The sequence below is a fragment of the Sceloporus undulatus genome, chromosome 2 (assembly GCF_019175285.1).
Source record: "Sceloporus undulatus isolate JIND9_A2432 ecotype Alabama chromosome 2, SceUnd_v1.1, whole genome shotgun sequence".
Lineage (NCBI taxonomy): Eukaryota > Metazoa > Chordata > Lepidosauria > Squamata > Phrynosomatidae > Sceloporus > Sceloporus undulatus.
In genome coordinates this window covers 312,736,878-312,764,505 of record NC_056523.1, presented here as the reverse complement: position 1 = coordinate 312,764,505, position 27,628 = coordinate 312,736,878, and the positions used below count along the sequence as shown (strand labels likewise).

The window sequence follows — 27,628 nt, the reverse complement described above, 5'->3', positions numbered from 1 at the left end:
CTGCCAGAAATTGAATTCTACACAGGCTCCGCCCTTCTCTTTAACATAACCCCGCCCCTATCTTGCATAACCCCGCCCATTCCCCCTATCTGTTTCGACTTTCCTTGCCACGCCCCCCCCCCCCTTCATGTCAACTAAGCCCCGCCCCCTTTGGCCTTACCGCCAATGAAGAAAGTACACGGTTTAGCCGAACAGCTCAAATATATAGCTGTCTAACACACTGCCAGACACAAATATCCGAATTTGCTTCCCATAATCCCGTATTGGGTTACTTCTCCCCGTTCTTCTTTTGTCCCAGTTCAGTCAATTTAAAAAAAACCCTCTCCTGTGCTTCATCGGTATTAATTTCCTTTGCTGATATTTTAGGCAATAATGGGGACACCTAAAGGGAGAATGCCAAGGCCCTCTCTGTTCTGGCCAATGCATTCTGGGAAGTGTAGTTCTCTGGAGACTTTAGCGCCATGGGTAGTTAATGGGTGGGGGCCCCATTAGGACTACAACTTCCAAGCGCCTAGGTAAGGATGAGTGTCTGTGCCTGTCCCACCTGGGCAGGCCGTCCTGGGGAATGGGAATGGTCTTTGGGAGCAGGAAGGAAGAGGCTGCCGTTGCGGCCAAGGCTTTCTGGTAGCCTTCCTTCTGATGATATTTGGGAGGCTTCCTGCCTTGTCTCCATAAATGGGCAGCATCCTTGTTTGCTGGTAGAAAGAAAGGTACAGTTTTGGGGGGAAGGATTAGTGGACAATGGGTGCTGCAGTCCTTTCTCTGGTCTGCACGACTGCAGCCCCACTTGACTGGCTTTGGGGGCTCAGCTGCATCCTCACTGCAGGTTTAACCCAGTTTGAAACCGCCCCAAATTGCCATGGCTCCATCCTGTGGGATCCTGGGATTTGTAGTTCAGTGTGGGCACCTCTCTCTGACAGAGAAGGCTGAATGTAGCACAGAAACTACAGTTCCCAGAATTCCCTAGCATTGAGCCATGGCAGGTGTCAAACTGGTTTAATTCTGCAGTGTGAACAGAGATTTCAGTTGGAAATGGAATCCTGGGATTTGTAGTATGCTGTGGCACCAGGGCTCTCTGACAGAGAAGGCTGAATATCTCACAGAACTACAATTCCCAGAATTCCCTAGCAGTTTAAAGCAGTGTCAAACTGCAGTGTAGACACAGATTTCAGATGGATATGGAATCCTGGGATTATTTGTTTGCTGTAGCACCAGGGCTCTCTGGGAGAGAAGGCTGAATGTCTCACAGAACTACAGAGTTCCCTAGCATTGAGCCACAGCAGTTAAGGCGGTGTCAAACTGGGCTAATTCTGCAGTGTACACAGATTTCAGATAGAAATGGAATCTTGGGGTTTATTGTTTCTTGTGGCACCAGAGCCCTCGTGACAGAGACATGGTGACCAGATGTCCTCCTTTTATAGGACACGTCCTACATTTCATCCTCCTATCCAGGAAGAGTTTCAAAATGTCCTCAGTTCTAAGCAGGACTAAGAAGTGTGAACTTATATATGTGAGTGTTTCTAGCTTTTATTTGGCCATGTCCTCAATTTTTTAATGTCCTACATTTTACAGCACCTTGTCCTCTTTTGCAGTCAGGACAATTGGTTGCCCTGGTCTGGATATCTCACCAAACTACAAATCCCAGAATCCCATAGCATTGAGCCGTGGCAGTTAAAGCAGTGTCAAACTGGATTATTTCTGCAGTGTAGATGCAGCTGAAGGGTGGGTTAGGTTTGGGGTTTGCGGCATTGCATCCTGTTCTGAGTGTGCCTTGAATGGTTCGGTTTGTGGTTAGGAAGATTTGTGTGATAAATGTATTAATGGCTCTTTTTCCCCAGTCTTTTCCAGCCTAGATACTTAAGTCCTGGAATTGCTATTACGCAAGGATAGGGAAGCCTTGCAAGAAGGATGGAAAACACCTAGCAGGCTTCACCCTGCTCCCCTATTTTACGATTTATAATATTTATTTATTTCAAAGATATAGCCGTTTTAGTCTGTGAAACCAGTATAGAGAGAGATCGTGTAGCACCTTTGAGACTCGCTGAAATGAAGAAGTTGGCAGCAGGAGCTTTCCTAGACTTACGTCTACTTCCTCAGATGTCAATTCTTGAAATGCCTTTGTTCACCAATGATCACCCTTAAAACTGGACTTGCTACTTCATTTCCATGCAAAAAGGATTTTTAATTTGAATTGACATTCTCATACACTAACGGCATCTATAGGTCTGTCCCTGCCTTTCCACTCCGCCAAATGCATCTGAAGGAAGTAAACTTAAGTCTACGAAAGCTTATGCTGCCATCTTCTTTCTTTCAGTTAGTCTCCAAAGGTGCTACAGTACTATTATTATTATTATTATTATTAACCTTTATTTATAAAGTGCTGTAGGTTTACACAGCACTGTACATAAAACAGAATAAAATACAATAAAATGGGCCTGTGGCGTACATTCTAGAAAAATGGAGTATAATACAAAATTAATACACAATATCATTCAACAAAAATATAAGATCTCTTTACATATTTATCTATTTTTTAGAGTATTTATATCCTGCTGTTCAGCCGCAAAGGCTCTCAGAGCGGCTTACACATTGTTAATTTTACAGTTCCCTTCTCTCAGTTTTACAATTATAATGTTGTTATAATGTATTACAATTGTTGTGTTTTTATTTAACAACAAAAAAGACAGCACAAAAAGAAAATTAAAAAAAGATAAGAACATGCACACAAAAAAGAAAACCAATTACATACAACTATGCCATATATTAGTGAGAGCCAGTGTGGTGTAATAGAGCATTGGACTTCGGAGACCTGGGTTCGAATCCCCATTCAACCATGGAAACTCATTGGGTGATATTGGGCAAGTCACACTCTCTCATCCTCGGAGGATGGCAATGGCAAACCCATTCTGAAGAAACCTATCAAGAAAACCCCATGATAGGGTTGCCATAAGTTGGAAACAACTTGAAGGCACATAACAACAACAATAAATAAATGCCGTATGTTGCAATTCTTTTCTTTTCAATTTGCTTCTCTGTATATCTTAGTTTAAATTATAACTTACTGGATAAAAATTATAATAAATTTATTATTTTAGGTTAAAACAATGTCCATATTCCATCACAACACCAACATTTTCAAGCTAAATTTAATACCATGACCCTGGCCTCTAGTGACTTTCAGGAAATTGACATAACTGTTTTAAACCCCCACTTTGTCCTCATAACAACCCTATGAAGTAGCTGAGGTCAGGAGAGAATGACTGGCTGATCTGAGCTTTGTTGTTGTTGTGTGGCTTCAAGTAACTTCTGACTTATGGTGACCCGCCTAAGGTGAACATTTAATAGGGTTTTCTCAGCAAGATTTGTTGCCCTTGCCTTCCTCTGAGACTGAGAGAGTGTAACCCATTGGGTTTCTAATAGCCAAGGAGAGATTCTAACCCTGGTCTCCTGGAGTCCTGGTTCAACATTCAAGGCACTACATCATAGTGACTCTTGATGACCTAAGCTGCCAAGTGAGTTTTATGGCTGCTTGGGGACTTGAACCTGGCTCTCCCAAGTTCTAACACTCTTGGCTGATGCCCCATGCTCACTTTCTGTGTTTACTTTGGTTGGTTTTATTCATTTCTAGCATCTTTTCCCCACCATGATCATATACTGCAGTCAGATGTGAAATAAAGTGGGATTGGGTGAAAAAGTTAAGGGCTGTGAAGCTCTGGCATTATTAACTAAGCCCAAAGTGGAGGGGAAAGACCGGTACAAAAGCTGGGAAACAATGTCGCAGAATGTTCCCTACCCTTTAATGGTAGGGGCGGAGTGGCTCTGGTTCATAAGAACACCTTAACCTTGACCAGGATACCTGTCCGGAATACAATCCATTTCGAGTGTATGTACCTTAGCCTGAAGACCAGGGATAGATTGGGGATTCTGCTAGTCTACCGGCCACCCCGTTGTCTGGCAGACTCCCTGACCGAGCTGACACAGCTGGTCTCTGAGCTGGTGTTGGAGACCCCCAGACTCTTAGTTTTGGGGGACTTCAACATCCCGCTCGAGACCAGCTTAACAGGCGCGGCTCGGGAGTTCATGGATACCATGACAAACATGGGCCTATCCCAATTGGTCAACGGGCCTACACATTGTGCGGGTCATACACTCGATGCGGTGTTCTGTACCGAACAGGCATATCCGTGGGTGGAGGTGGTAAGCACCTCCGCATTGTCATGGACGGATCATTTCCTGGTCAAGACAGAACTCAGAGCCAATTTCTGCTCCTCCGGGGGTGGCGGACCCATTAGAATGGTCCGCCCTCGAAGGCTTATGGAGCCAACTGGATTCCAGAAAGCCTTAGAGGGTTTAATGGTTGGGAATGCCAGGGATCCTGTCGATGCTCTGGTCAATACCTGGAACACCGATCTTACCAGGGCTATCGACACGATCGCTCCCAAGCGCCCTTGCCATCCCGCCCCAAATCGGAGGCCCTGGTTCACACCAGAGCTGAGGAAGATGAAGCGGTTTGGACGACGGCTAGAGCGCAGGTGGCGGAAGACTCGACTCTTATCCGACAGAACTCGCCATAGGAACTTTCTTCGTTCCTATCGGGAGGCAATACGTGCAGCGAAGAGAGCCTTCTCCTCTGCACGTATTGCGTCTGCAGAGTCTCGTCCAGCAGAGCTGTTTAAGGTGGTGAGGGAGATGACGCAGGTGCCCCCTGCACCAAATCCCTTACTTAACCCGACGACGGCCTGCTGTGACGCATTTAACAACTTCTTTGCAGACAAAATCTCTCAGATAAGAGCAGACTTAGAAGCCACCATTGAAACAGAGTCGACAGGCGAGGCGTCCAGTGACTCCGCCGATGTAGTTATACTGGATCAGTGGCAATCTGTGAGTACCGAGGACGTGGACAAGCTGCTTGGTAAGTTGAGGAAGACAACCTGCCCTCTCGACCCTTGCCTATCATGGCTGGCCGTTCAGGGGGGGGGATGCATTGATGAGACTCCTCACGGATATCATCAATGCGTCCTTTAGGGAAGGACATGTTCCATCTTGTCTAAAGGAAGCGGCTGTTAGGCCGCTTCTGAAGAAACCTTCCCTGGACCCCCTGGATATGAGAAATTATAGGCCTGTGTCACTGCTGCCATTTTTGAGCAAGGTGGTTGAGAGGGCGGTTGCTCTTCAGCTCCAAGCTGTCTTGGATGAAGCCGATTATCTAGACCCATTTCAAACCGGCTTTAGGACAGGCTTTGGGGTTGAGACCGCCATGGTTGCCTTGACCGACGATCTGCGTCTGAGCATCGACAGGGGTAGTGTGACCCTGTTGGTGCTCCTAGACCTCTCAGCGGCTTTCGATACTATAGATCACGGCATCCTCTTGGACCGCCTGAGGGGGTTAGGTATCGGGGGCACTGCTTTGCAGTGGTTCCGGTCCTTCCTCTCGGGTCGGTCCCAGAGGGTGCTGCTCGGGGACTGTAGCTCCAGTAAGAGGAACCTCACTTGTGGGGTTCCTCAGGGGGCTATTTTGTCCCCGATGTTATTCAACATCTATATGAAGCCGCTGGGTGAGATAATACGGAGTTATGGTGCTGGGTGTTATCAGTACGCTGATGACACCCAAATCTATTTCTCCATGTCTCGTTCGTCGGCCACGAATTCCAATGGCATCTCTTCTCTCAATGAATGTCTTCAAGCGGTAATGGGCTGGATGAGGAAAAACAGATTGAAACTGAATCCAGATAAGACGGAGGTGCTCACGGTAGCGGCCCCGAAACCAAGAATTGGGTTGCAACCTCCAGTCCTGGATGGGGTCACACTCTCCTCCAGTGACTGTGTTCGCAGTCTGGGGGTGCTCCTCGACTCGTCGCTCCTGATGACAAATCAGGTAAATGCAACGGTCAGGAGCGCCTGCTATCAGCTTCGGCTGCTACGCCAGCTGCGCCCTTTTCTGGAAGTAAGGGACCTCGAAACTGTTGTGCACGCACTGGTAACCTCACGCCTGGACTTCTGTAATGCACTCTACATGGGGCTACACTTGTGCTTGGCTCGGAAGCTTCAGCTGGTACAAAATATGGCAGCCAGGCTTATTTCTGGTACATCTAGGAGGGACCACATTACTCCGGTTCTGAGGTCCCTCCACTGGCTGCCTATTAGCTTCCGGGCCCAGTACAAGGTGTTGGTTATTACCTTTAAAGCCCTAAATGGCTTGGGTCCAAGCTATCTCAGGGACCGCCTCCTCCCGTATAATCCTCCCCGCGCTCTCCGGTCCTCTGGGAGGAACTTACTGCAGCCTCTAAAATCTAGGCTTGCGGCGACCTCCCAGAGGGCATTTTCTGCTGTCGCCCCCAAACTCTGGAACGACCTGCCGAATGAGATCCGTCAGTTGACATCATTAGATAGCTTTAAAAAAGCTGTCAAGACGGATCTCTTCCGGCAGGCCTTTCCAGATTAACCATCCCGGCCTGGGCTCCCTGATCCCCTCTTTCCTCTCGTGGCCCCATCTTCAGTGATGGTTGAGGATCTCCAGAGGGACACCAGGGTTTTTAGTTGGTTTTAACTATATTTTATGTTTTGATATTGTGTTTTTAATCTGTCATATTTTTTAATACTTTTATAAGGAGGGGAGGGATTATAATGTTTTTAATTTTATATTTTACTCTGTTATAATCACTGTTGTCAACCGCCCGGATTGGTTCGCCACAGGGCGGTATACAAATAAATATTATTATTATTATTATTATTATTATTATTATTATTATTAAGCTGAGGTTTGTGAGGCTGAGAAATGCCTGTCTTAAGGCCACCCATCCCATTGATAGTCAGCTAAAGATACACACGTCAATTCCAGTTCAGCATTCTGTTCATCACAACTTCTTTGCCCACCTTTTGAATGATGGCTAACCATGGCACAATTGGAATTGTTTTTACTTGGCTCTAATCTAAGAATAACATTTTCTCTTTCTGATCTTTATTGGCTCTCCAGAAAGCTCTAGCCATGGATATATTTGGAGACCTGCGGCGAATGAACAAGCGCCAGGTAAAGGGAGAGCATGGATTTTGCCTGCACTGCCTGTTTGCATTGCCTGCAGTGGGGAATCTGAGTTGGTTCCTTTATGTATCACATTTATAAACATCTCAGAACATTATGATGAGCAATGTACAATTAAGATATCAAAATACCAGGAAAATATATTTTAAAATATCAAAACATCAGTAAAATAAGTTGGAAAAGTGTTACTTGAATAAAAATCTCTTTAATAGATAATGGAAATAATGCAGTGTTGGCTTATGTCTGGCCACAGGTCCAAAACTCACTGCAGAAGTAATCCAGTTTGAAACCGCTTTAACTACCCTACCTCAGTGCTAGGGAATCCTGGGAATTGTAGTTTATTGTGGCATCAGAGCTCTCTGACAGGGAAGGCTAAATGTCTTACAAAACTACAGTTCCCAAAATTCCCTAGTGAGGGCAGTTAAAGAGGTCTCAGACTGGATTATTTCTGCAGTGTGTTTTGGATCAACAGTTGATAAAGATTGAGAGCTGGATGCTAAAGTCATTTGTTAGTCTCAGCTAGAGTAGACTCATTAGATCTATGGCAATATTGGAGATTTAGCTTAAACTCATTTGTTAGTCTCAGAGTACACCCACTGTATGAATGGCAACATGATAAGTCAACATTTATATACATTACTTTGTTTCAGTGATTAACTCTAACTGGGACTAGCAGTTGCTTTTAGGCCTTATCGTTTCACTAAGAAGAAATATACTAAAACATTTATTGAATTGTTTTATATTATTTGCTTTTGATGATGATGATGATGTCTTTTCCCTTTGTGGTACTGAAGGTAAGTTACAGCATTTAAAACATAGTTTAAAATTCACACTAGACAAAAGGTAAAAAGCAATTAAACTATCAAAAAAAATTAAAACCAATTAAAAACATAAACCATGAAAAACAACATCAGATCAAAACCTAGTGTATTATACAGGCCTGTTTCCTATTTAGATTGTTGTAAACTTACCCTGAGATATTCAGGTACAGGCTGTGATAGTTTTTAATAAATAAAAGCTCAGCTTCAGGAATGGGCAAGAATATGGTGTGTGCCCCCAAGGCCATTTTAGGTGATGCCCTCTGAAGTCTTCCCTCCCCACCCATATAAAGAGGGTTTCCCAGTGCTAAATGCCTTAGGGTGGGTCATCAGCTTTTGCAATGGGTGAATGTTTTCTTTTTCAGAACCAGGTGAGACATCACTTCTAATTTTATGCAGCCCTGCATATTTTAGCACTTCTGGGCCTGGGTCTCCTATGGTGGGTGTTGGGTGTGTGCAAAAATTTGTCTCCCAACACTGCCAAAGTTACACACCACACATCTCTGTTTGGACCTCAGGTCCACAGGAAACCACAAGGCAAGGCTCTTCTGAACACCTCAGGCTGGGCAGATTTGATGAAAGGAGAAAGCTGCACTCTTAAGCATAGCTTAAGGACACTGCATCTATTCTGTGTTGTCAGTTAATCTTAGGAGCCCAGAATGTCCAGGGACTAGGAGACTTTCTTGGACAAAAATAATAATGCATTCTTCTTAAAAAGTAAAATAAAAAGCTGAATCCTGTGCCCAGCAGAAATTATGTGACTCAAAAATGTTTGCAAATAGATCTTGTATACATATTTGCTTGCTAGTTATGACATGAGGCAAAGAATCAGGGAGTATTGGTTCTCTGGTCCTTGAGGCCTGGAGACTATTCATCTCTTTATCTGGCATCTAGCATGGACTTTCACAACCCTGTTTTCTGGGAACTAGGATTCTCGGGATACCAAGTCCTGAGTCCTGTGTTAGTTCCTGTACTTTTATATTTTCTTTGCAAAATCTACACAGCTCTGGCTTCACAACCTCAAAAACTGATGTAAGGATTGACCTGTTAATGGTAGATGTTAGAGGGAAAGAATGGGTGCTGCTTGCAAGCTGTAACAAATGGCGCCATCAATTTTACATATTATGTTTATGAAGATGGCTGAGGCTAAATTCTCATGGTTTTAACTTGAAATCTCTTGTGTAAAGTTTTTTCCCTTGAATGGAATATGATAGTTTGCTGGAAGTTTGCCTGTTCTAGCAGCAGTTGCTATTACTGTATCACTATCTTTATTTATACCCCACCTTTTCTTAAAAACCAGCAGCCAAGATAGCTTACAAATTAGAACAAATGCAGCACAGTTTAAAAATATGTTAGTGTTAAAATAGAATTAAACTATTAAGTACACTATTTAAAATGTACAACTGCAGTGTTAAAAATCCATTTAAAAACAATAAGTTAAAACAGTACAGCATACCCTTAAAAGCCCTTTCTTTAAAAATCTTCAGTTCTCAAAAGCATGTCAGAATAAAGTCTTTTGTATTTTTCAGTTGTCCCAGTTCAGGAGAGACAGTCCCAATTAATTCTCTGCCATCCCATTTTTTGAGCTGCTTTTAAAATGTCCTGGTTTTCCCCCTTCTTCTCCCACTTTCTCCCTTTGGTTCTCAGTTTACTTCGGTTGTTGTAGACTGAATTCAGAGTACAATTGTAGTTTGCACTCAGTTAACTCAGCAAGAGAAGAGGGGAAGAAGTGGTGGAATCTTGCCTTTCCCAGTAGGCTCAGGCAAAAGCAAATTGCTGCAGCCTCTTCCAGCTAGTATGTTATTCCTCATCAATAACTTTGGCCATCTTGACCATATATGTGCCAGCTTTCATAGGTGAGATGTTGGAGGGTATGGTCTTTACTTGCTGTTGGAAGGATAGCAAGAAGGGGGCCATTCTGGCTTCCATAGGAAAAGCCTAGGGGCAGTCACTGAGAAAACCATATCACTTTATAGATTTTAAAGAAATTATATAGTGCCATTAGTGTACACTTTACATAAGCAATTTACAGTTATTAATTTGACAGTTCCCTGCCCTCAGACTTACAATCGAAAAAGACGTGACACAAAAGGAAAAGGAGATGGCAGTAGATCTTCTTATCTGGAGATGAAAAACTTGTTTTTTTGTATGCTCCAAAAGGTTCTACTTTCTTCGTTGTATTTTAAATCTGAATGCTAGAAGCTTTTGCCTCACAAGTAGAGGTTGCTGCCTCCATAGCCTCAGAAAGTTCCCCAAGGCTGCCTTAGGAGAAAACACATGTGACAAGAGAAATGCTGAGAGAGAAAAGTTTAAAAGGCTCAGAAAACATTGAGAGAAGAACCTTTTGTTAAAAGTGGGGCAGGAGGAAGGAGTAGATAAGGATGTAAAAAATAGACATTGCTGTTTTGTTAACTTTCTGTAGATGAGCAGTCAAGGGAAGGAAGGCACACTCAACCAAATTGGTGTCTTAAGAACTTGAGTCAAATGGATCCATGCTGGGTTTGGGACTTAATGAAACTATCATAGACGGAGAAGAGCCTTTGGTCCACCTGAATTTTTGGGCTCCAGTTCAGATGATTCTTTACCATGATAGCTGAGAATTCTGGGAGTTGGAAAACCAAAATATCTAGAGGGCCAGAGATTTCCTACCTTGGAGTGTCGGAATTGTTTCTCTGAATGATTGCAAGTCAAAATGTTTTATTCCTTCAGATTCGGAATTGGATTGAGCAGTGTAATAGCAGAAGCAATCACACTGTTGTTTCCCTGAAAGTCCAAATTTGCATGAATCCACTTAGGCCCTCATGAGCTCTGGATACACATCTGTGGATGGTCTGTCACAGATGGAAATAAATCTTCACTGTTATAAATTTCCCTTCACTCAGACAGTAACAGTTCGTATCCTCTGTTATGACCTTCTGAGCAATGCTCATAGAGTTAGAAGAGACCCAAGGACCATCCAGTAGCCCATTTCTGCCATGCAGGAAGACACAAAGCACTCTTGACAGGTGGCTGTTCAGCTGCTGTTAAAAAATTTCCCCCCAAAAAGGACATGCTACAACAATTTGAAGCAGCGTATTCCAGTGCTGAACAGCCCTTGCCACTGGGAAGTTTGTCCTCATGTTTAGATGGAATCTGTTTCCTTGTAGTTTTAATCCATTGCTCCGTGTCCTAGGCTCTGGAGCAGCAGAAAACAAGCTTACTCCTTCAGTATGACATCCTTTGAAATCCTTATATGAGGAGTCTGTTGGGGATGTTTGGACCAAAGGGATGCTTGGTTTAGCATTCTTTTGTCACAGGAGATATCCAGTTGCCTCAATGGGAAGCTCATAAGCAAGAAGCCTTCTCTGTGGCTTCTCCGAGGTTGTGGAACTCCTTTCTACAGGAGGTCCGATTGGACCCCTTTCTGCGGCCTTTCCACTGGCAGGTAAAGACCTCTTTATTTAAGCTGGCTTTTGGCTTTCAATATGATGTGGTAGACCAAGCATTCTGTTTTATAATGTTTTATACTTATTTCTAAAAACTGCTTTTCAACTGCATTTTTAACTAGAAATTTTAAAATAGAAATTTGATTTATTTGTTCTTTAATTTGTGTACTGAAAGGGTTTTTTAAATTGTATTGTGTTTTTAAACGGTTGTATGCTGCCTTGAATCTCATATTTTTTTTAAAAAAATAAACTTTATTATATATCCACATACAACTACAATCCAGCAAATTCACTGTATCTTCAACAGCAATCCTCTGATCAAAGATTATAATTTCCAAAATTTTCAAACACAACTTAATAAATAAAACAACTATACTTCCCAGATATAACACACATCTTGTATGATTGTTGCTGCACTTTACCTTGTTACCTTACATTTGAACTTTTTCTAACTCCAGCATTTTATTACTTTTTGATACTTTATTTGAATCTCATCTTGAGAGAAAGGCGAGATATAAACAAAATAAAATAATAAATAAATAAAGGCATGAAGGCAACAGCACTCTCCTGCCCACATTCTCCAGCATCTGATATAGAGAGGAATAATGTATTATAAAGCCATTGTGATTCCTATTCACTGACAGCCATGAAATTGTGTAATCCCACTTTAAAACCATTCAGGTTGGTGGCCATTCGCTATATTTTATTGCTGTGACCCTGATATGTCAGTGCCACAGTGGTCACTGTGGCTCACACAGACAATTTATGTGGTGGTGGTGATGGTGGGGGGAACAAACTTTTGAAACATTTTTTGGGGGTAGAGACTTGCCTTCAAATGCTTTGTAGTGACTTCTGGCTCATGTCTTACTGTACAAATAAAATAAACAAAACAATTTTATTTCAAAATTGATCTATGGGATCCAAACTAGAGGGCATTTTGTGGTTAAAAAATTGTTGATTTTTTAAAATATTTATATTTTATTTTATTTTGCAAAGAGATGTAGTTTTTCAAGTCTCCAGGGAGCACTAATGCAGTCCCCTAGCCTCTGATAGTTGCCCACCCTGGTTAACTGTACGTATGTAGTCATACAGTTTAATGTAAACACCCTGAGAATAGCAAATCTTTGTGGAAATGCATTAGTGGATAGTCTACAACATGTCTTTGATGGCCTACAGTGCGTTTCCGTATTCCCTACCCTGGGTCCTCCAGGTACTGTATCTTGGACTACAACTTCTGTAAGATGCAGTCCTCAAGGCTGGTAGTGAGGAATGATGGGAATTATGGTCCAAAAGGCTTGCCTTTTTATGTGCTTTTTGTCTTGTAGTAAGGCAAAGCATATGGCTTTTGTATTAAGAAGACAGACAGTGGGGGAAGAAACCTGTTTTTGTTTCCCTTTTTAACTGTTTACCTGGTCAAAAATTTGCTGAGAAACTGGGCCATCTTTAGTTTTGGATGCTTCACAGCCAGCCCTTGCAGGTAGAAGAAGCTGAATGCCCTACTTTTCCCACCTACTGATCTGCTTTGTGCCTTTTTTCTTCATGGTAGTTTGGCTAGTGTGCCCTCCATCCCAGTAATGTTTTTGATTGTCCTACTTTGTGCATCTCTGCTGTTGGCCTCATTATAAAAATATGGCACCCTGCGAAGATGTGTGATGCTGTGAAAACTCCTGTGTATCTCCTGAAGATAAAGATTCTAAAACAGGTTCAAATTAGAATTCAGAAACCTCCTGCCTCCCTTTCCTGCTCAAAACAAACAGCCAAACAATAAATAGTTTTCCCTGTATCTGGAGAGGGTAAATAGGTTTCCTTGTATTAGTTCGAATGAGACAGGGAGTTTTAAGCATTTAAAAAAGCCATAACCATGCAACTTAAACACCACCACCCCGCCCCCAGAGGGCTTTTGTGCTAATGTAAATGTAGGTGCAGCATGCCATGTGGGGCAAATAAAGGGGCAAATTAGATTATTCTGGGGTTCAATCCTTTCTTGAAGTTCTTCTGCCTGGAAATCTGATTCTTTCTGTTTCTTATAAGGATTCAGAATTTGCAGTCCATGTACAAGTTCACTATTCAAATACTTCAGCTAGAGCAAACACACTGGGAGTGTAGGTTTTCTTATGTGTTCTGTGTTTATTGAATCAAGTTTTCAGGATGTACAGTTAACAATGTTATAAAATGAGCAAGTGATTACTCTTTTTAATCCCATGTTTGTAATCTGCCTTTCCTCCTAATCGTGACTCTTCGCTTCCTTGCAGCTCTATTACCAAGTTTTAAATTTTGCTATGATTGTGTCCTCGGCATTAATGATCTGGAAGGGCCTTATTGTTATCACCGGAAGCGAGAGTCCCATTGTCGTAGTGCTCAGGTATGTCTCTTGATCTAAGTAGTTCTGTTGTTGGGACAGTGCATGATTAATTCTACACTTAAATTAATAGACCTGAGAATTGAACTAGCACACTTTTCAATTGTATTTACAGTAGGTTTTTGGTACTGTATCTGCTGGGATTTGGTTCCAGCACTCCCCGTGGATACCAAAATCCATGGATGCTCAAGCCCCATTATATACAATCGTGTAGTAGAATGATGACCCATATATAAAATGGCAAAATCAAGATTTGTTTTTTGGATTATTTAAAAAAAAATATTTTCAAAGTCATGGATGGTTGAATCTGTGGATGCCGAATCAGTGGATATTGAGGACCAACTGTATCACGCTTCTGTGCTACTTTGTCTCCTGAAAGTTTGTACTAATGCACATGGGAGTTGATTTCTCACAACAGTAATACTTTGTTACTGTGCGCCAAGAGTTTGCTTTTTGAAAAGAAAAGTGGATGTGCACTTCAAAGCAGTTTGACTTCTCTATTGCCTAGAGAAGTGATAGAATCTCCTTTTCTGGATGTCCTTTAAAATGAGGCTGGGCAGCTACCTAGGATTCCCTGCTCCCCACTGAAAAAAAATTGGCAGAAAAAGAGATACGGTATGTCCAGGAGTGACAATTTGCATTAGAACAAGTGCAGCACCCTTGCTGAGCCTTAATTTGTTCTATCCACCAAAAAACCCAAACGGAAAAGTAGCCATCCATTGATTTCCAAATTTAACTTTAACTCCCCCGTTTTTTGCAACTGATGCAACTCACAAGTGGCCCCGGGTGGTAGAAAATTGGCCCTGGACTCCAAAAATGGATTCACCTTTGGTCTAGAACAAATCTGAGTGGAATGGAGTAGGAATGCATTGACTCATTACCCTTTGTTGCCTAAACCCACTAGCTTGTGTCAGCCAGGGCTGGAATAACCTTTATTCCTTGCCTTTGGTTCTTTTTTATATTCCACCCCCACTGTTGTTCAGGAGGAAAGTGCTTGTACCAAATACATGCTAGCCCAGATGAAAGGTCTGATCTTGAGGGAATGAATGGGCCTTGGATCCAGTCAACCAAGAGTCCCATTTTCTAGGCCTCTTTGACTGGCTATCATCAGAAATGCTGTGGTACATCACTCTTCATTGATCACTCTGCAGGTGCCCTAGGGCTGTTGAGGCAGAGCTTCTCTCTGATGGAGAGATTTATTCCCCTCCATCTTAACCCTCCCTAGGTAGTGGATTTGAATTGTGCTGGAGCTACAACAGAGAAGGCCCTGTTCCATTGTCCAGCAGACTTTTTTTTTTTTTGATAATTAGTGAGTTTTAGTAGTAGCCTTAATGAGGGATACATCTGGGCAAGGAATGCAAGATGGAACTGGGTTAAGGACCCTCACTATAATTATTTGTAGCAATAACTTATTCCTTTAAACAATCTCTCTGGCTTTGTGTATAAAATACTATAAATGCCATTTATATTTTTACTGTTGACATTCATACAATTAATTTAAATTAATTTATTGATAATTGGTTGAAGGCTTTTGTGTCTTGGATTACAAAATATGGTTCTTGTTAAATATCAAATTACCGTATATACTCATGTACAAGTCGACCCCATGTATAAGTCGAGGGCAGGTTTTGGGGACAAAATTTTGGATTTTGATATGATCCGTGGATAAGTCGAGGGTACAATTTAGAGGTATGTAACAAAGGATGTAAATGACAAAGCCCACCATATGCATGCATTCTCTCCTTGCAAAATACTATCAGGGCAGTTTCCTTCCTCCCTGGGAAAGAGGGAGACATACACACACTCTCTCTCCTTGTTTAAAAAAAAGCAATCAGGGCTCTTTCCCTCCTTTCCCAGGGAGCAGGAGAACAGCCCCAAATTGCTTTTTGTGAGGCATGTGCATGTGTGTATGCCTTCCTCTTTACCAGGGAGCAGGGAAAGAACCCTGATTGCTTTTTGCAAGGTGTGGGTGTCTCCCTCTTCCTCTTTTCCAGGGAAGAGGGGGAAAAAGCAATTGGGGCTCTTTCCCTGTTCCCTGGGAAAAAGGGAGACATGCATACACACTCCTTTCAAAAGCAGTGGGGCTCCTTCCCTGCTCCCTGGGAAAGGAGTTAAAGAGGAAGACATACAGATGCACTCTCTCCTTGCAAAAAGCAATCGGGGATCCTCTGTAGGAAAAAGGGACACACACACACCTTGCAAAAAGCAATGGGGACTCTTTCCCTCTCTGGGAAAAAGGGACACACACACACACACACACACACACACACACACTCCTTGCAAGAGCAATGGGGCTCTTTCCCTCCTCCCTGGGAAAAAGGGACACACACACACACACGTTGCAAAAAGCAATGGGGACTCTTTCCCTCTCTGGGAAAAAGGGAGACAACACACACACGTGAGCGCCTTGCAAAAGCAATCGGGGCTCTTTCCCTCTTCCCTGGGAAAGGAGGAACTCTCAAACTCTTCTTGGCTGAGCAGCAGCTGCGGAAGTAAGGAGAATGGTGTTTTGGGCAGAACTTTCTCAGCACTATTACCATATTGACCCTTGTATAAGCCTACCCAGAATTCTGGGATCAGGTTTTTGGCATAATTTTTTTTTACTTATAGCCTTCAGTATCCTATTGTTTTTAGCATTTGTATAAATAAATTATTATTATTATTATTATTATTATTATTATTATTATTATTAACCTTTATTTATAAAGCGCTGTAAATTTACACAGCACTGTACTTACAGTCTTTTAATTAGGCGGTTCCCTGCCCTCAGGCTTACAATCTAAAAAGACACGACACAAAAGGAGAAGGGAGTGGTGGTGGGGAAGGGGCCTGTCTAGTAAGATAATACATATAAAATACATAGCAATACAGGAAATGATTCAATAAAACAGGCAACAAAGGAACATCAAATAGCAAGTGACAATTATGCAATGCCTGGGAATGCTTCTCTGAACAGGATGGTCTTCAACTCGGTTTTGGAGCTGGTTAAAGAAGTGATGGCTTTTGCTTGCGGGGGAAGAAGGTTCCAGGAGTGAGGGGCAGTGAGTGAAAAGGGGCAAATCCAAGATGGGGCAGAGGAAATCCTGGGTTGGGACAGCAGACCTTGACTACCAGAACGGAGGGCCCTAGTGGGAAGGTGAGGAGAAAGAAGGTCTGATAAGTAAGGAGGGGCCAGCCCATAGAGGGCTTTAAACGTTGACAGCAGGAGCTTGTACTGAATGCGGAAAGGGCGGGCAAGCCAGTGAAGGGATGCCAACACAGGAGAGATGTGGTTAGAGCGGTGGGCGGATGTGATAATGCATGCAGCTGAATGCTGGACAGAGATTAAAGGACGGAGGTGAGAAAGAGGAAGCCCAGCCAGGAGGACGTTACAGTAATCAAATATAAACACATACACACACAATGCATGAAGTACTTTCATACCAACCCAGTTTAATGCATGCCTTTCCCCCCTTTTTTATTTCTAGTGGCAGCATGGAGCCAGCCTTTCACAGAGGAGACCTGCTGTTCTTAACAAACTTCCGAGATGACCCCATCAGAGCTGGTGAAATAGTGGTTTTCAAAGTCGAAGGCAGAGATATTCCAATTGTGCACAGAGTAATCAAGGTTCATGAAAAGTAATGGCAAATAATAATGATAATAATGAAGATAACTACATTTTCACCTGTTGTAATCTTGCTTGCTTGTTAGCTGTAGAATTATTGAAAACAGGTCTAGACAAATCTGTGATCCTCCAGATGTTGTGGGACTGCAGTTCCCACCAGCCCTTGCCAGCATAGCAACTTTTGAGAGGAGAATGGGAACAGCAGTCCCAACAGCATCCCGAGGACCACAAGGTGTCATATGTGATCTAGATGGGATGGAAACTTCAGGACAGGAACCTTCTAGTAGTCATTTGAGCTACTAAATTAATGTGCTTTGAAAATAATGCAGAGGTAGTTAGTTGAAGTCTGACAAGCTCTAATATAAGTATGTTGAATGGTTGCTGCAAGTGCTGTGAGCCTCTTAATTTTGTTTTCCTTTCTTGGGTTTCTAAAGAACATATAAGGACCTGCTTGGTTCTTGCGGATCTGTTAGTATTGTTCCCTCGGTGTTCATTTTGCTGATACTATTGCTATTTGCATGATAGTGCTCTTGGTCAAACCATGAAGCTAGTGAAGCTAGAAACCACGTTTCTGTTGCTGTTGTCCAACCTCAAGACAATTTCATAAGACTTTTTTGACCATACGGTTATCAAGACCTCCCCTTGTGATGATTCATTCTCCTTGGTTACATGAATTGGCACAGGGGAAAATGAAATAAAACACAAACAGAAGTCTGTTTATATGACAGGACTTTCTTCATCCCCCCTTAAGGTTCCTCATTCCCTAAATTTCCAGATATTCCCCTTTCCCACAATGCGGGGGGGGGGGGGGAGGGTTGAATATCATTTCTCTCCCCATTTCACTGATGAAAGCATCTGTCAGTGGGGTATGTGAATTGCCTATCACCTGTAGTCCAGCGTGTGGAAATAGCTATACCTCAAAACCCTAGAGTGCCCTAGATACCACTGAACATTGTGTCCTACACAGTCTTGTGGGTCATAGTATGGGTTGGTGGATAGCTTGAGGTAGGTGGGGAAGTAAATAAGCACATGTGCAGTCTGGCTCCTTTCTGTGCAGTTCACTTTGGAGGTCTGAGGCCATGTGAATGGGATGCCTTGCTTGCATGCTAGTACTAGGGAAAGACAGTCTGAGGGCAGGGAAAGGGAGGGAGGATGACTGTGGCATGGCTTGTGATTTACATGCTTCTTACCCAGAAGCAGAGCTTGGGGAAAAGATAATGCTGACTATGACAGACTTTCTGAATGTTTTTAATCTGAAAAAGTCACTTTTTCAGCTCTGTCCAAAAACATCAGAAAGAGTCTGCCTTGGCTCTCATATGATTTAAAAAACAACAACACTGGAAGCAGCTTTGAAATTGCAGCAATGTATATGTACCTTAGTCGAGGTCACATGTGCCTAGGTCTATGAAGCTTGTGAAAATGACAGAGCTTTGTTGGATCAGACAAAACATCCATTGATTCCAGTGTCTTCTTTTCATCACTGACTATCCAGTGGGAACCCAACAGGCAGGGTGTAAAGACAGTGACTCTCTTGTTGCTCTCCAGCAAATGGTGTTCAGGGTCACACTTTCTGCCTCTAAAACCCAAGTTTTCATAGAGGAACATAAGAAATTGGTGTTTGTCCATTTGGCACAGTGCTCTCAACTGTGACTGGAAGCATTTCTTCAAGGTCTTTGGTGAAGGCCTTCTACTTTCCCCTGCCCCCAATTCAGACCTGATTAACTAGAGAAACTGAAAATACACAAATGTATTGGTCCTTGGAATAGATTAAATCTGAACTATCCTGGATGCCAAGATATGTAGAGACTGAGGCTGTTGTACTTTGGCCACATCATGAGAAGGCATCACTCACCAGGAAAGACAATGCTAGGAATGCTAGAAGGCAATAGAAAGAGAAGATGGCATGCCAAATGGATAGACTCAATCGGGGAAGTCACAGGCAGAGCAGTAGGAGACAGGGAGTCTCATCTGCAAGATTGCCATGAGTTAGAGCTGACTCAGGGACAGTTAAAAGCAACAAACCTGCAATAGTTCTTTCAAACACTTCAGAGCTGTTGGTTATATAATGATTAGCCATTGATCATCCATGAATTGGTCCAGTCCCAGCTTCTGCATCTTGACCAAAGAACTCATATCTCATTTTAGGCACTTGTCAAATTTTATCAGGTTTCTGTTTCATCAATAAATAAAAAAGGAAACGGTTCCCTTTTTTCTTGATAGCAGAATGCCTGCTATTCTGTTGCTTATTCCTTTATTGTGTGTGAAGGGTGCCTATTTGTTAGGATGTGAAATATACTAATTGCTCTTAATAACAGTAGGACAAGCATCTACTTCATAAATATAATCTTAAACAGATACTCTTTATTATGCTTGACTGAAATAAACAGAGCAGGGGAGAAATAGTTGTTTATATCTGTCAGTAAGAGTAAAATGAGTTAACACCCCACCCCCAAATGCTTGGATATTTATTAAAAACACAGGAAGGGCCCCTTGTACATGTTGATATCTTATCTCCTAGACCTCCCTGTTCATATTTTGCAAACATTTTGCTTCATGACTTTAAAATGAGGTGCTGATGATCTTGCTGTGCTGTTCGTTTGCAGAGAAAATGGCAACATCAAATTTCTGACTAAGGGTGATAATAATGAAGTTGATGACAGAGGCTTGTACAAAGAAGGGCAGAACTGGCTGGAAAAGAAAGACGTTGTAGGCAGGGCACGGGGGTAAGTAACAGTACAATATGTGCTTTTTTCTCTATCTAATGAAGGATGGCTTATAGGTGACTTTGAACCAAGGCTAGGAGAAACTTCGGAAGGAGTTTGGCCTTGTGTAATTTCTCTTTCACTGTGAGAAGTACTGATCTCAACAGAACATACTCTGATTTTGGCTAGTCTTTGTACTGCCAGGTTTCCTTTATTAATACTCACTCTCTTTTTATGGATAAGTTCTTTCATAGATGCCTTTTACCATGGTCATTTAACTTTTACTAGGATTTCACCATGGGCCATGTAGTTGCTGCATAAATGACTCAATTTTTGTATGCTTTTATTTTGCTCAAACTTTCACTCATCTTCAGGGGATGGGGAAAACGGTGGTGGTGGGCAGATGGTCAAGATCCCCCTCCCCCTATCCTAAATTCCTCTACCCCGCTAGTCAGAAAAGGTCACCTCTTCTATTCCTCATCATTTAAGGGAGATAACAGTGGAGAATCACATTCCCAATCTCAGACCATTGTTTTGGGAGTTCCTGTGAAGTGATGTGGAAAAGTGACAAAGTCTCAGAGTGTTGAAGAAGAGATGATTTTATTCTTGAAAATTGCCCTGTGCAGTTCAACCTAGAAATACAGGATGTTTCAAAAAGAATGGTGCAAAACCGAACAGCTTTACTTTTGCACCATTCTTTTTTAATCATCCTGTATTTTAGCCTTCTTCAGGGAATTATAACTTGAAAATCAGTCTGCAGGAATTCTAAAAAGAGTACAGTGCGCCTGCGTCATAGAGTGCACTGTATTTCCAAAGCTTATGCTTGACAAGTGATCATCAGGTTGAACCACATTGGCCTATTTTTCACAATAAAACCATCTCTCTCTTCAAAGTCCAGAGACTTTGGCTGCATCTTCACTGCAGAAATAATCCACCTTGACACTACTTTTAACTGCCTTGGCTCAATGCTGTGGAATTCTGGGAACTATAGTTTGTTGTGGCACCAGAGTTCTCTGACAGAGAAGGCTAAATGTCTCACAAAGGTACAATTATCAGAATTCAATAGCACTGAGCCATAGCAGTTAAAGTGGTGTCAACCTGGATTATTTCTGCAGTGTGGATGTATCCTTTGTCTCTTTTCCTCATTGCAGCTATTGGACATTACAAGTCCTCTTTACTTTTAGCTCCTGGTGAACCTATCACAGGGGTTTGGGGCAGGTTTTGTCATCCTCTGAGCCTGAAGAACTGTGACTTGTCCAAGATCTACCCCATTTTAATTCTCCAAACCCTAATCTATAAGGACTAGAAACTTAATTTTAAAAGAATGGTAAATCATTATTACACCTTAAAAGCACATATGCCCTAGGACCACTTGGGAAATATTTTGCTTACATTTGAATTAGCTTAGTATTACAAACAGAAAGGGTGTTTTGATCTGAGGTATAGCAATCTTATACTGTAATGTTCTAACTCTTTTCAATCAGGTTTTTGCCATATGTTGGAATGGTGACCATAATCATGAATGACTATCCAAAATTTAAGGTAAGTGGGCCAGTAGGTTGTTAAGAAACTATCTCTGATTAGTATATTTACATTAGTGAATTTGCTTAGACAAGATAGTACAGTTCACCCTTTGTTTACGCGGGGGATCTGTTCCAGACTCCCCCACGTAAAACAAATACCGCCTATGCTCAAGCCCCATTTAAATTAATGGGGCTTGTGCACATGACGGTGTGGCGGCACACACATGCCACAGGCGCACACCCCTTTTGTCCCTATGGGATGCACCGCTTCTTCCTCCCCATGCGGCTTTCAGCATATGCTGAAAGCCGCATAAAGTGTGCCCGCGTATGAGGCGGGCTCACTGTAATAAGGTGTATCATACTTCCACTCTTTCACACTTCCCATTTCTAATCATACTTGTTGCATTATCACACTGGTTGTCTTTTACTTCTTCTGTACTTAGGCTTTGAGGTATGACTCATGTTTCAAATATCGGACAACATTGACCTTTACACAATGGATGTAACACATTGACAATTGCAATGTCCACACATGTCACTGAAATGAATAAGACTTGTCTTCCTTCCTAAAGCTTATCCTATGTAGCTCTCATTGTCTTCAGTAACAATTGGGCAGTATTCCTAGTAGATTGCTTTCAGTATACAAAGCCTGGCAAGTCAGATTTAAAGTACTGTATAATAAAAGGAATGTTGCCCTTGAGCAAATCTTGTCTCGAGTTCATATTTCTGAGTTTAATAGAGTAAGGAGGGAGCAGCTTGTTCAGTTTAGATATTACTGTGGGGATTTTTTACCATCACACATTCAAATATTGAGAATGTTATTTTCTTTTTAAGATGAATAAATTATTTGGATTATCGTGATTCTGACCACCACCAGCAGGTTGCACAAAAAGGTAGCTAGAAGCCACAGATAGCCTTGAACAAATCATTGACTGTCAGACTAAATAGCTGATCATAAAGATAAACAAAAATAATTGTATGGGGTTTTATGCATATTTACAGTACAGATAAATCAGTGGCCAAATGTCCATTAAGTTTAATGGACTAATATTACATTACGCAAAGGTGTTTGGTCCAAGGCCTTAAATACTTGAAATGAGATTTGTGTTATCCTTTTTAGGAAAGAAATATATTTACTCATAGATTTTAGTAAGAGCAAGATACTTGTGAAAATTTAAAGAGCATCATTAGTTGAATTTTAACAAAATTCCAACAGTTTCCCCAGGACCTTGGTGAGAGAGTATATGTGTTACATGTAGAAAGAACCAGGTTCAATCTCTGCTATCTCTGATTTGGGCTATCTCTGATTTCCATGTCTTAACTCCTGAAAAACCACTGCTAATTAATATAGAACATCCATGCCCTGACTTGAGCAAGGTTGTCTCCTGTTCACCTGGTCTTTGCCTATGTTAGCTAAAGATGGTGGGAGATGTAGACAACCACAGGATCTGGAGTGTTCCAGGTTTGGGGAAGGCTAGTGGAGACTTTACTGCCTGCTGCAGCTTCCACTGACCCGGATCACTCCAGGTGATGTTGTCTACAACTCCCATCATTCCTGGCAAAAATCAGCAGTGGTGAGGGAGTATGGGAGGATTGTGGGAATTCCAGTGTGACAACAGTTGCCCACCCCTGAGTGAGAGGGATGAATGGTCTGGCTCAAGCAAAGTATAACTTCCACTAACTGATATCCTGGGGGAGCCAAAATTATAAAATAGAATCTGACCCAGAATTCTCTACAAAATGAAGAGGTTTTATGGCCAATATGCAATGCTTCCTAAGCAGGAAAAATAGAAAAAGAAACATTTTTCTGAAGATTTACCCATTGGGGATATCTATTCATGTTCATGAATAGAGTCGAGCATTCATTTTGCCTAGTGCAAATTTTGAATACCAAGCGTATTTGCTACAGGCAACATTTAAATATCCCTGCTGTATAGATCACCTGTAGGTATAATTTCCATATGCAAGTAATCATGCAGTGACTACGCACATCCTGTGAGTGTTCTGAGATTTGTTTTAGTATCCATTGAAAACAAATTAAGGATGAAAAATTAGATCTTCTCTGATCAAGTGGGGGTTTATTTGCATGTATTAATATACACACACTTATCCTAAGCCCTGCATGTCCTTCCCATAGCACAAGCACCTAGGCCTCCTGCTCCATTGACTTTCCTCTGTTGACTTCTTGTTCCACAAAAAATAAAGATAAATATAACAGCTATTAAATACTTCTGTATCAAAACAAAAGAGCACTTGCGCTATTTGTTTTCCAGAAATGCATGTATGGAAATCCAATTACTTGTCCCAACTAGAGCAGACAGATGGGCTTCAAAGATGTCAGGGGTGGGCAAAATGCAGAATGTGGCCTGCTGGAACCTCCCAGCAGTACCCCAGAACTGCCCACCCCACCTCCCAATTTATTTATTTTTTTAAAAAATCAGCAAAATTTGGGGGCCATTTTTATCTTAAATTTACACAGAAAAGGCCACAAATGCCACCATCCGATCCTTACAAGTACTCCAGAACCTTATACTCTCCCAAATATCTGGGGGGTTTTCTGAAGCTACTCTCAAAATGGTGATGGGAAGAGATGTGCCTTCACTTCTTGTTGTCATGTTGGGATAATCAACAGTGGAGAAACCTCCATTTTCCTCTTCAGTACCTACCACTCAAAATGGTGACAGAAGATGCATGTCTACCTACAGAAGAAAACATTTATTTGGATTTGCTGTAAGATAGAGTGGGGCACACAAAGGAGAGGTAATTGGCGACTGGCCCCAATACAGTTGCTTACCCTCCACTTCGATAAATTCAATTAATTTAGTTAATCGTCTGTGTTTGGGACCATTAGTTGAACTTAGGCCTGAATGAGCGAGGGAGAAAGTAGGCTTGAATAGCTCTTTGCAGGTTTATGACAACCCTCATAAATTTCATAAGGTTTTCTTAAGCAAGAAATCCTCAGATGTTTTTTCCCCAGATCCTTCTTCTAAAATACAGACTTTTATGTATTCATTGATGGTCTCTCATCCAAATACTAACCCGGGATGATCTTGCTTTGCTTCCAAGATCAAACAGGATCTGGTGCCTTTAGGGTATTTAGCCCTACCTTTGCAGGTGTTGGGAATTAATTCAGAATTGTTTTTAATTTTTTTTCCTTGAGAAAGTGTTTAAATGCATTGGGAAAGGAAATTTAAGAGGGGGATACATCAGTCTAGCTGCACTTATTAGCACACAAAAGGATGCACACAAAAATTGGTTCTGCATTTGAAAGCAGGAGCGTCACACTGCAGCATCTTTGCTGACAGTTTTTGACTGAGCTTTATATTGTGAGTCCTAGAGTTCACTCTTCCCTAAACCTGCTCTTGATGTGCAACTGCAACCACATCTAGCCAGCCTGGCCAGTGGGCATACTAGACGGGGACAGTGAATGGGAATTATGGTTCAACACAACTGGAGAATGCCTGTTTGAAAAAATATAGTCTAGGTTTGAGATCATTAGGAAAAAGGGGCATTGATTGATTTAATATATACAGTGTAACAGTATCGATTTTAAGAAATGCCCTGTGTATGTGTTTATGACAACGTATACATATATCTGCACAGTAGTAATCAATACGCTTCTTTTACAGTATGCTCTCCTGGCAGTAATGGGCGCATATGTACTACTGAAACGAGAATCATAAAAGAACCTGGGATTGCCTTGCACAACTCAAGAGCATAGATCTATGAAGAGATACTAATATATTTGAAATGTCCCTGTGTCTGTATGTAGTATTACGTGATGTGCAAACAGCATTGTGTTGTCAACATAAATTTTCCTGTTCATGTCCACAGTCCTGAAAACGTCCTTGTGTGTAAGCCCCATAGCTTTCATTGGGACAAGCTTTATAAGTGTTCTTACAACTGCGGCCTCTATTGATTACAGCACTGTTTGTTGCAGTTTGGTTCACATTATTACATTGACTTTCTCCATGTTCACACAATTGCTGTTAACCAAGGACAGTAGTAGCAGAATTATTGGAAAGGAACTGGATGGGAATGAACACGCAATCAAATGACTGTGTGTGTTGTTCTGGCAAAGTTTCCCTATTAGATATCCTCAAAGAATCGAATAGGTTAAATATACTAGCAAGATTGTATTGCACGTGTTTCAGATAGTAGCCTAATTCCTGGAATCATGAAAGAAAATGAAAGGTTCCTTTTCACTATCTCTTAACAAAGGAATGTACCAACACAGTTCCTAGCTCCCCTCCATCCCCAGATCATTAAATAAGTCACTGGATCTTTCTTCAAGCCATGTGCTGCCCATTCCATGTGAAGAGGTTCACCAGGTATCCTAGTGTCTCATCACCATTTTTGAATAACCTTTCAAAAATAAACAACAGGTTGTTAGATGACTTTTTTTTTTTTTTTGCAAGAGTGGTATTACCTAATGAAGGTCCATAGAAGTGATGTGTGAATTGAGCTTCATAGGTTCTACATCTGCTGAAGTATATGTGGAAAAGCCCATCTGAATGACCATGCTAGGCTGAAGTGTGCCCTTTCACCCCAACCCTGGCAATGTGGTCATCTGCATCATCCTTCCATGCAGTCAGGAGAAGGTGCCAAGATTTAGAACTGTCATGTGTAACTAACTGGAATTATGTCTGTTTACGTGCAGAAAAATGTCATGGTAATTAGAGATATATGTGTTGGATAGCTTCCATATTTGTTAATAGGAGGTCTAAAATGTTCACAGGTGTTTCACTTGACCTATCTGGAAAAACACTTGACCTCCCAGACCATTCCTGCTGTTTGGTTCCAGCCTTACAAGCTGTACTTTGGAGTTTCAGTTGTTCTGGGTGAAGCCTTTCCCATTCTTTTCTGTTACTTTTACTTCTAAACTCCTGTTCTGCAGTATCCATTCACAGTGTAGACAAGCCATCTTATGGAATGCATTCTGATGAAAGCCACTGTCCTGAATAATAGCTATGTAGTGGTTAGCCACATTTGCCACCTAGTGATGAAATATGTTATTGCAGACTTCTGACTGAAATTAGTTAATGTTTTTTTTAAAATACCTTTAAGTTTATATCACATGTTCCTGTTGGTATACATGACAAACATGAGGTGTCTAGGTTTCATAGCTATGGTGGAGCAGACACAAAACTTAATTTAGCATTAACAAAGTTTTATTAGGTAAAGTTTATTTTACCTAATCTATAGGACATCTTTGTTATGAACCAAGTATATATTTGTTATTTGAGATCTCTGCCTCTTTGTGCAGGAAAGAACAATAAATACCTTTGCTAGGTGAGCAATATAATTTTTCAGTGTCAGAAACTGAACTTGAAGTGTGAATGTGATTGTCCCAAGTAGCAGTTATAAAAACCATTAGATCTGCTGAACTGTAGCAAAGGGAGCTTTTCTGGGGGTGGATAGGAAAACTTTGGGCAGTCTGCCCTCCCAACATAAACTAGTGGTAGCTAGTATAGCTTGTTGCAGATGGAATTAATTTGTAATGCTACTCATAATTCTTCACTAAATTGCTAACTGTTGGCAGCACTTCTGTTCTTTGAGGACCATTCTTGGCTTTTCACAACCCTTTTGCGGCCTTAGAGAAGTCACTTTAACCTTGTGAATAATCTTTTAATTCTTCAGGACTGTTTTTGCATAATCACGGTTACAAATGCATCAATTCCATTAATTCCATTGTCTACCTTTCAAAAAGTAAGAAAAAAGGGAAACTGCAATCAAAGATTACTAAATGTATCTGAAAGGCGCTACAAAAACATTGAATGAGGGGGGGCAGGTTCTGTTGTTATTAAATGTGTTGCCCCAAAATATCTCTTCCTTTGTCTTATCATGCTATGCAATATCATTAAAAGATCAATGTCTTGTTTGTATGATTTAGTTTTATTTTAGGGTGTCATTTTTATACTTGTTAAAACAGACTATTTGGAAAGTTGGCCTCTTTATCTCTTGGCTCTTCCATTCTCTCTCTCTCCCCTTTGGGCACCATCTTGTGCATTTATTTATTTATTTTATACATACCTACCTGGCTTTTCTCCTGGGACCCAAGGTGGCTTACAAAATGCTAATACAAAAGGTAGTTTTAACACTTCAAAAACAATTAAATAACAATTATATTAAAAAACACATTGTTAAAGTAGTTTAAG

At 41.5% G+C, this 27,628-nt stretch overlaps 1 protein-coding gene across 1 annotated transcript; it reads left to right on the top strand.

Moving 5' to 3' along the window:
- Positions 1-521: 521 nt before the first annotated feature.
- Positions 522-27,351, top strand: SEC11C (SEC11 homolog C, signal peptidase complex subunit). The gene is made up of 7 exons (XM_042453924.1): positions 522-710; positions 6,974-7,027; positions 13,535-13,644; positions 17,109-17,258; positions 19,849-19,968; positions 21,432-21,489; positions 25,100-27,351. The coding sequence occupies exons 1-7, from the start codon at positions 522-524 to the stop codon at positions 25,151-25,153; spliced, it is 735 nt and encodes a 244-aa protein (XP_042309858.1). The 3' UTR covers positions 25,154-27,351.
- The last annotated feature ends 277 nt before the right edge of the window (positions 27,352-27,628 follow it).

Bases quoted from the DNA above. Each gene is read 5' to 3' on its own strand.
- SEC11C (XM_042453924.1), top strand. From the start codon at position 522: ATGAGTGTCTGTGCCTGTCCCACCTGGGCAGGCCGTCCTGGGGAATGG. The intron at 17,259-19,848 runs GTAATGGCAAAT...GTTCGTTTGCAG, and splicing joins GTAATCAAGGTTCATGAAAA to AGAAAATGGCAACATCAAAT. The intron at 19,969-21,431 runs GTAAGTAACAGT...CTTTTCAATCAG, and splicing joins GTTGTAGGCAGGGCACGGGG to GTTTTTGCCATATGTTGGAA.